This window comes from Anoplophora glabripennis, unplaced genomic scaffold (assembly GCF_000390285.2).
Source record: "Anoplophora glabripennis isolate ALB-LARVAE unplaced genomic scaffold, Agla_2.0 scaffold58, whole genome shotgun sequence".
Classification (NCBI taxonomy): Eukaryota; Metazoa; Arthropoda; class Insecta; order Coleoptera; family Cerambycidae; genus Anoplophora; species Anoplophora glabripennis.
In genome coordinates, this window is record NW_019416277.1 from 1,682,693 (window position 1) to 1,692,277 (window position 9,585).

The 9,585-nt window shown below is 30.5% G+C and overlaps 1 protein-coding gene across 1 annotated transcript in view; it reads right to left on the reverse strand.

Moving 5' to 3' along the window:
• The window catches only part of LOC108917601 (neuroligin-4, Y-linked-like), a 54,605-nt gene that overhangs the window by 32,542 nt on the left and 12,478 nt on the right, over window positions 1-9,585 (reverse strand). The window contains exon 4 of the mRNA XM_018724290.1: window positions 98-213. Coding sequence (XP_018579806.1) covers window positions 98-213 — 116 coding nt within the window. The remainder of the gene's footprint in view (window positions 1-97; window positions 214-9,585) is intronic.

Genomic DNA, 9,585 nt, shown 5'->3' on the forward strand with positions numbered 1-9,585 from the left:
TCTGTTAGTATTAAAACCAAGCCCATTTTCTGATCTTCAATTTTTTTGACATTTGCAGTTTTACCTGTTATTAAATATTTCCTGTAATTATACGTACCCAAATTTAAGTATTTCTTATGCACACCCTCATACGCTGTCCATTCAACATTTTTGAACCTGCTTCTTTCTTGGCGACCTCCATGGGAGGAATCATCTAATCCTTCGTTTGGACTCCTAAAAAATAAATATATACTGAAATAACAAGACAAAGTGTTAAAAATAAAAAAAAAAACAGTTAAATGTCTTCATCTAATTTTCAATGGAGCAGAAACTCTAGGTTTCTTATGAAAGGTACTTCCTAGTATCTCCATCGATTGCTGACAGATTTGTATCAGTCAATCTTTGTCTTTAATTAGGTAAAGTATTGACACTAGTTTAATTAGTCTAATTCAGACATCTTTAGACATATTTGAATAAATGTGATTTTCAACACCATGTCTGTCGAAAAATCTGTAGGTGTTCAACCCTTGTTTCATTAAGGCTCTTTGGTCTTGAATGGTCTATGGAAAAACCGCTTGATATGAAATTGGAAAATGCCTAGTACATATATCGGAAGCAAAATACTTTTTTTATATTGGGATTCCCTGAAATATTTATTGCCTTTTTGTAAACAAAAATTTTGAAGGTGCCTACGTATGTTATGAAGTTTAAATATACAGGGTGTAACTTTAAGTGGGAGTCAGTGTTTTAAGGGGTAATAGTACATGTTTCTGAACTGAAACTGTTTTGGTATACCTTTGCGACGTATTATTTTAGTCACTGTGGTCGAAGTGCCGAACATTAAAAAACCATTTTATTGTTTCTGAAAAAAAAAGAAAATCTTTATATGATTTATTAAATATGAACTAATATTGGTACGTAGATACGTTACTAATTGTAAATAATTTTTAATCAACTGTTAGATAGCGAAACTAATGAAAAATAATTCAGTGAAAACAGTTTGCTTTTCTATGACAAGGACGTGTTATTTTAAAGTCACCATATTTTTTTGTCAATTTTTATGAAGGGCCGAACATAAAAAAGTTGTAGATGCGTGACTAATTGTAACTGAAACTAATTAATGTATTAAAATAATAATTTTTAATATTTTAAAAAACTAACATTAAAACATAAATAAAAATACTAATCATTACTTGTTACTATGTATTTAATTTATGAATCTCAGTGTCAATGATCTCTGACACTGACCTAGTTTGTAGCTACCTTAGCTAAGGGCGCATATAACCGCAAACAGTTTGAATTTGAGCAAAGTTTGACTCTGTTCGGAACGCTTAAGAAGGAGGGCAACGAAGGTTAGCCTCCGTTGTTCTGTTGATCTACAATATTTCTGCTTTAAAAATCTGCGACCGCCAATTTACTAAACACCTGGTATGATATGACGGTATGGTGAATGCGTTAAAAACAAACTGCCATATTAATTCGGCGAAATGGCAGTAGTCATCGTCACTATTTCGTTCTGTTACATTTTTATTTCAGTTTTCGATTTTATCGGTTTACGAGAGGTTTGTAAAGTATCTGCGTAGTGTAAGTATAACTTTATCAAAAATTATTTATTTCGGTGTTTAGTGACGGGCCAGTATATTTTTGCGTTTTAATTTTCAAGGTTTTGTGTGATATGAAAAACCATGCATACGAATCAAGAAAAAGACTATATGATTAGATACTACTTTTTATCCGAAGAAAACGATTCCACTACAAGAAGACGATATCGGATTGTTTCTCCGACAATCAATTATCGAATAAGAAAATGTGAGTTTTTAGATTATTTGTTAAGTACTGTTTCATAGTTTTTCTTGATCAACTAATTAAATTTTCGCTTATGCGGGATGATAGGGCTCCTGGCGAACATCTACTTTACAAAAATAACGCGACAAAGAGTAGTACCTCACGGCGGCGGGTGATGTGAAAATCTGCTTTTTAATAATCTTTCCTATAAATTATTAGATTTGACAACAATGACCAGTTCTCAATTGTGCATGCGTTGAGACTAACGCGCGCGGTTATTTCACACTAGATTGTCCAGGGGTGGAGTACGAAAATTACTAATCTATGGAATTGGAAAAATAAACTATTGATACGTGTCACAAGGTCAAAGGTAGCCCCCGTATAAATATGACTCCAATTCAAAGTTACACCCTATATATAAGTTGCAATACAACGATACAAGTTTATTCAATACGGCAATATACAGGGCGGGAAAATCCACATGGCACATCTGCCTTTACATGAGAGCGACAAAGTGGGAGTGACTATTCAGATTATGAAACGTCTTCAATGTAACCATCCTTGTCTATCGCACGGATTTCTATGCCTTACTTTATCGCCTGTATAACCTGTATAACTGACATAAAAGAAAAATATTTTCCGATATAAAATTTAATAGGTATATACATTTTCTATATCATATACAACTACATGCATTCTTCATAAATTAACAATTTAAAATTTATATATTTTTTGCTGTACATTATTGCCTAAACTATCGGTCTAAACTGTAAATTTGCTCCACAGCAAAAATTGTTACTTTTCTCTATGAAATATTCTTTGTGATTGAGGTTGATGTAAAAATTGCTTATGTAAAAAATATATATCCCTTAATCGAGTGTAGTAAGTACTTATACTTCCCGCAGCTTTTGTCGCGATAGAACTCATTAATGCGAACTGTTACTACGTTAGAAATTGTTCAAGTTACTTTCATGTTTGTGTTAGTCCTAACAGGAATATTTAGATACAATTTATTTCTAAAGATAATTTCCTTATCTTTCCAGCAAATACCAACTTTAACTATTAATCCAAACAAGTACAAGTAGCTATATCTGCAAGCTGTGTAGCACTTGGTTTTTCATTGAAGTATAATTAAAATGAATTCAAAGCCGCTGTGAATATTAGGCGCTAATTAAAGCGCTTTGGCTTATATTTAACGTTATAAAGGTAATTTGGAAAAAATATAGCAGTATGATGTTACAAAAGTGAAGGAACTTCACATTTTGATGTGATTATTTTGGAACATTAGTTGTAATGGACTTTTCTCAAGGAACATTCCAGGACAGTAATTATATCCTAGAATTTACATAGTGTGACAATTAGCTACTTATAGTTTTAAAACATCCTATGTATCTTTTCCACTCTTGATGTTATTCCAAATTTGCTTACAGTGAACACATAGGTACTAAAACTTTTGAGACTATCACTACCTCTTTTTAATTGGTTTTTAGGTTATGAAACACTTGCGTTAATTTTAACTATTAAGAGAATTTCAAAGAAGTAATTGATGAACATTGTAAGGATTCAGGAGATTATTATATGGATGCTTTCTATTATTCACTTCATTTCTCAAGTGAAGCTCTAGAGGTGAATAAAGAATTCTTAGAATTCAAATATATGTTATTTGAAATGCATCCAGTTGCATTGTGAAAACTACTAAAATATTTCTCACAGTAGAGTTTCTCTCATACGCGAGGATAAAGTGCAAATGCAAATTTGACTTCATAGTAGTTTAAAGCCCAGATAAAAGTAAGTAAGCAGTGAATTTATTAACTTCGCTTGAAGCCACTAAATATTTTAGTATGTAAACGAACCAAAATTATCTGTCATAAATCATTTTTGAACAATTTTAATTTCGGATGTTTTTCTACGTATTAAAAATAAACAGGTAATTTTTGGAAATACTATTTGTAGGTAGCTAGTTGGTTGGTATTCTTTATTTATTAATAGTAGTTCCTGTTTTAAAAGTTTTTTGTCATACTAAAAACACAATTTAGTAAAAAATTAAACTGCTACAGTGTCCGGTTCAATTTGATATAAAATAATTTAGATATTATTTTTTTGCTTTTTTATTATAGTGGCGCCGGCGCCGGGCGCCGTCGGTAAAGCCTGTTGTCTTCATGTTTCTTTGCACTTCTAAAGTTTTATGTTTATTGGGACTAAGACACGAGAAAGGTATCAAACGGTATTTCGGAATTATCATAAATTTATTTATTGCAAACTACTGTTTTGTTATAAAAAATATATTCTTTAGAAAAATTAAAAAACTTATATACCTAATGATTAAGTATTTAATAAATTAAATTAAATAAATTTCTTTTTACGAATATTATAGATCTGTTAAATTGATGGTTTATATAGAATATCATTATTATCAGTTGTTCTGTAACTTGCCTTGTTAGTATGGGTCAAAACCTTGTAACTGAATTTTAACAGGTATCCCCAACCGAATGAGCTGAAATTTTGCATACACTTTTAGTTTGGATGACAATGTATGGTTAGCTAAGTGACGTCATTCTAAGTGCAATATGGCGGACTCCCAAAGATGGCGGACCAATTATTTTTTATGCACCCCATGATATGAGTATCAAATGAAAGGGTTTGCTGAGAAGAATAAAATGACGTCACTAAAAGTTTGTTTTTATTTTATTTATAAATGAACTTTGTAACCTTATTTAAGTTTAAGATAATCATAACTGTTTATAGAGGGTTCGACAATGCACGACAGCTCAATACAGCCGAGAGCGGCGTGAGTTCGATCGTTGATTTGAGAAAAACAAATACTTTGTTGCAATAAACTCCAACAAATAATACTTTGTGAGTAGACAACCTTGGGCGCCAGCCGTTCCGAAGGAAACGACAAAAAGTGGACAAAATACACAATAAACCAAAATAATGAAAATTGTTTTAAAATATTTAATTTTACTAGTTAATGTGTCTTAAATTCACATGAAACAATAGATAACATAAAATGTAAAAGTGCTAGGGTATGTTTGTTGTTCTCTAAATAATAATATAGAAAAATTCCATACAACAAATTGTATTAAATATACCTCACGTATTAAATTAAATTGACTATAATATTATGTTGCTGGTTAATACGAGTATTAAAGTTAATAAAACGATCATATAGGATGTATTGAAAACACAGAGCATTAGTATATTCGGCACTGAATCTTTCAAAATTATATAAACAATTATCCCTTCCGCAAACAGCTGTTATGGAGTTCACAGTTTTATATTAAATAAGTATGTAATCTTATAAGGCATAAGCATAAAAAGGAGTATATAACAAATAAAGGATTTAGTTGTTGTCGTTGGATAAACTGACTTTTCTCTGCAGTACTTAAGACTCGGTGACACTTGCATACGTGATAAAAAAAAATTGGAGCGAACTTACAATATTATTGAAAGTTGGTACAATCTGCTCGTAAATGGTTCTGGTCATAATGCAGCATTAGATTTAGAGAAAGTGATTACATCAGTCTCTGGGGCTCCTCCAAAGATAGATGGTTATGTTAGCCTCCTGGACTCGCCAACAAACTTTGTCGTAATCACAGACTTGTAATGGATATACTTCAAAACGTCAGCAGTATATGAGTGATTCAATGATGTTACCAATGATTATCAACCAACTTTAGGAAGTACTTCGGCCTGGGTAGTACGTGATACGTGGCATTCAATAAAACAGGATTACATAAAGCAGCATACCTTAGCGTAGCAGTAAACTTTAACGTAGAGTAAAAAGCCTAAAATATGATTACGTCTAAGTATTTACACATTTAACATTATTTAACAAAACAAAAATCATTTAAACATTAATATTTACCTCAGAATATTATAAGGCCACTATATTTCGCACAGAGCGTGATTTTAACAGGCAAGTTCCTCGACTCTCACGTTCGCTTCCTCATTTCTAGCGGTCGACAAAAAGAACCTACATTTCTTGTCTATAAAAAAAACGACTCTCTGGCCGGTGCAAATGAAAATTGAAATTCGAATTGTTATTAAACATTTAATGAAATCTATTTATTATTGGAACATCATATCACCACTAATCATATCACTGCATAATATTGTAAATATTTTGTTGATACATTTTAACTTATAAGCAGAGTGTAGCACTTTCATGAAACAATTTTCAAGTCTTTAAACAAATATTAACGGTGTTTACCTCTAAAAATTAAACTAATCTACCGCTGACTTATATTATTGTATAGATTGTCCAATTCGTATGATTGAAGTAATTCTAAATACTAAAAATGTATAATTATAACACAAATCTTTAATAAATACATGGTTGGTTGCCTACTAAATGTAACTTTTAGTTTTGCTGTCTCTCTGGAATACCGCGTGTTCTACTAAATTAACCGTTACAACTTATTTGACGCTGAATTCGAATCCGCAGCCCAAAAAACCGCTCTAACAGGGCATTTTTTAGTAAAACGCTAAAATATCCCTTAAAATATGATGCAGTAGAGAGGATAAGGTAGAGCTTTATAATTAAAAGCAACAATTTGCAAATACTTTGAGAAAACATTTTAAACAATATTTTAATATACTTTCTATATTTTTAATATTTGAATATTTAAATAATATTTTATTTTAAAATAATATTTTTAGTATATGTAAATTAAATCCACACCCACTCTTACGACGGTGTTAATTCGCACATTTCTCTATTCAATAGTTTTGCCTAAATTTTGTTACCGCGGGTTTTTGGGGTCGCTGATTACGAATCTGAAGTCTCTAGTACAGAATTTTTTTAGGTGGTGCTGTGTTATTTAACATTGAATTTGCTTATTGATAATTTTAGAGCTATTCAAAAGATTGAATTGAATCGAGACAAATTTTAAACCAATCAAACACTACATCTAAATCAATCGGGACTGGAAAACTACTAAGAAAATTATATATTATGTTTTTTTTACATGTATTATTTTTAAGAGATCAGAGGTGCGTATGTGCATTAATTTTATTTCCCTAAGCAAAAGTGACATATTCGTGTTGTAGCTGGTTCTGTAGAGATTAAATGTAAATTCGTGAGCGAAAAAAAAAACGTGTCTGAAATAAATTCGTGACAAAATACCACGCGCAATCTTAATAACGCGCACACATTTTAATTTTTTTTTTAAATATACTGATGCAATTTGCATATACAGTGACAAACTAAATTGTACAAAATATGTATAATGAAGTGGCGTTAAATTCGACTATGGACTTTACGTCACAGAAATTTTATATTCCGTTAAAATAATACACATTTATTGGAAAACAAAATATTCAACTTACATGTTGTTAAGATTGCCAAAATATTGCGATTTTAAGCTAAGGAATATTATTGAAAATTACGGTTTATATGGAAATTTTCACATTTTAAATCCAAAAATAAGGAAAACAAGTACAATTCTATTATAAGTTTAACTTTTAGGTTTACTTGAATAAAAAAAAATAATATTTCAGCCGTTTTCTAAAGAAGATACGTACATTTTAAAAGCCTATCAGATCGCTTTTTTCATCATTCTACGTTAAACCTAATCCAAATTTACATACTTTTGTTTGCCATCATGCAAAAACATTTATAAATAACGTTTAAAAATTTCAAATCCAACTGTTTTTTGTGTTTGTCAATGATGGGAAAACAAAAGTTACAAACATGATCATTTGCCCGCAAATTACAGTCGACCTGTTTTTCATAAACACACATTTTGAAATATTGTATTCTATTTCAGTTTTGTATTTTTAGTGGGTATAAATGGGCCGACCTTTTCAATCAAAATTTCGAAATCAAAAAATTTTGGAAATTCGCTCATTGTATTTATTTCAATTGTCTCAAAAACGTTATCCTCCAATGTTTTATCTCCTAAATTAAAAATATGTATCCTGCAAAAGTCCAATACCAGCTTTATTTTGGAACATATTCTTTAAAATATTGGAACTGAATTAATAATGTTTTCTAATGAGCTAGTGACAAGCTACTTCTACCTTTAAACTTTTGTTCAGGGGCAAGTCAAAAACATTAATAAATTTTGTATTCTATAGGGTGGTCCTTAAGTAATTGTACATAGAAGTATGGTAGATTTGTGACTTTAAAATATTATGATTTGAGCCAACTTGCCTTAATAAAATATTGATAATAAGAAAGATACAGGGTGTTAAAAGTGAAATTTGAAAATTTATTTTTGGCAATAACTTGAACGTTTTTGGACATTTATACAAAAAAAATTTTAACTGGGAGTTTTTTGGTATGAGAAATCATAATTTGGTATCTAATTTAATGTATCTTTTAGAGGGCGCCACTTAAGCCACATGTGTGGCATAAATGTACGCTAAACTTTTTTGCCCATCAAGCTAGCGCTCTTTTGGGAAAAAAATATTAAAGGCACGGCATTGTAAGAACAAAAATATATACTTGTTAACAACCTCTAAACTTAACAATTTTTGAGATAATCGAATTTTAAAAATCGGTTGTATAATTCTTCTTTAATTCATTACGAGAAATATTAACGTAGAAGTCGTATACGCTTATCAACAGGATGAATACCTATTAACGTAACGTAGGAGTTGACATCAAAAATTTTAAAATTTAAAAAAATTTTTAAAATTAAATAAAAGCAGTTAAATTATAAGTTTAATAATCATAATTAGAAATGAATTTTACACATATTAAGAAAAGAAAAAACTAAGCTAACTAACATTACAAGTTTAATTATGTCAAAGTAAGTGTTCGATATGTCCACCATTCTCTTCGATGCATTTATCCATACATTCCATAAAAGATGGCCTCATATTAAATAACATGATTGGTCCAAAAGAAACTGCAGTTGCATTTGTTTCTTCCCAAAGTTGGTTGCGAGTATTTATGGGACATTTATAAACAAGTTGTTTCATTGCGCCCCATACGCCAAAATCGAGAGGGTTAAAGTCTGGGCTAGGTGCTGGCCAAGGAAAATGACTACCACGATCAATTCAGCGTTCAGGAAAGTTGGTATTTAAATATGTTCTGACTTCTCTCATATAATGAGGAGGTGCACCATCTTGTATAATCTATATATTTTGCCTGAAATTTAGTGGCAATTCTTCCAAAAGGCCAATGAAGTCATTTTGTAAAAAATGTAAGTAGTTCTCACCATTCAAAGTATGTGGGAAATCGTATGGCCCAAAAAAATGGTCACCAATGATCCCACACCATACATTTNCTTAAGCCACATGTGTGGCATAAATGTACGCTAAACTTTTTTGCCCATCAAGGTAGCGCTCTTTTGGGAAAAAAATATTAAAGGCACGGCATTGTAAGAACAAAAATATATACTTGTTAACAACCTCTAAACTTAACAATTTTTGAGATAATCGAATTTTAAAAATCGGTTGTATAATTCTTTAATTCATTACGAGAAATATTAACGTAGAAGTCGTATACGCTTATCAACAGGATGAATACCTATTAACGTAACGTAGGAGTTGACATCAAAAATTTTAAAATTTAAAAAAATTTTTAAAATTAAATAAAAGCAGTTAAATTACAAGTTTAATAATCATAATTAGAAATGAATTTTACACATATTAAGAAAAGAAAAAACTAAGCTAACTAACATTACAAGTTTAATTATGTCAAAGTAAGTGTTCGATATGTCCACCATTCTCTTCGATGCATTTATCCATACGTTCCATAAAAGATGGCCTCATATTAAATAACATGATTGGTCCAAAAGAAACTGCAGTTGCATTTATTTCTTCCCAAAGTTGGTTGCGAGTATTTATGGGACTTTTATAAACAAGTTG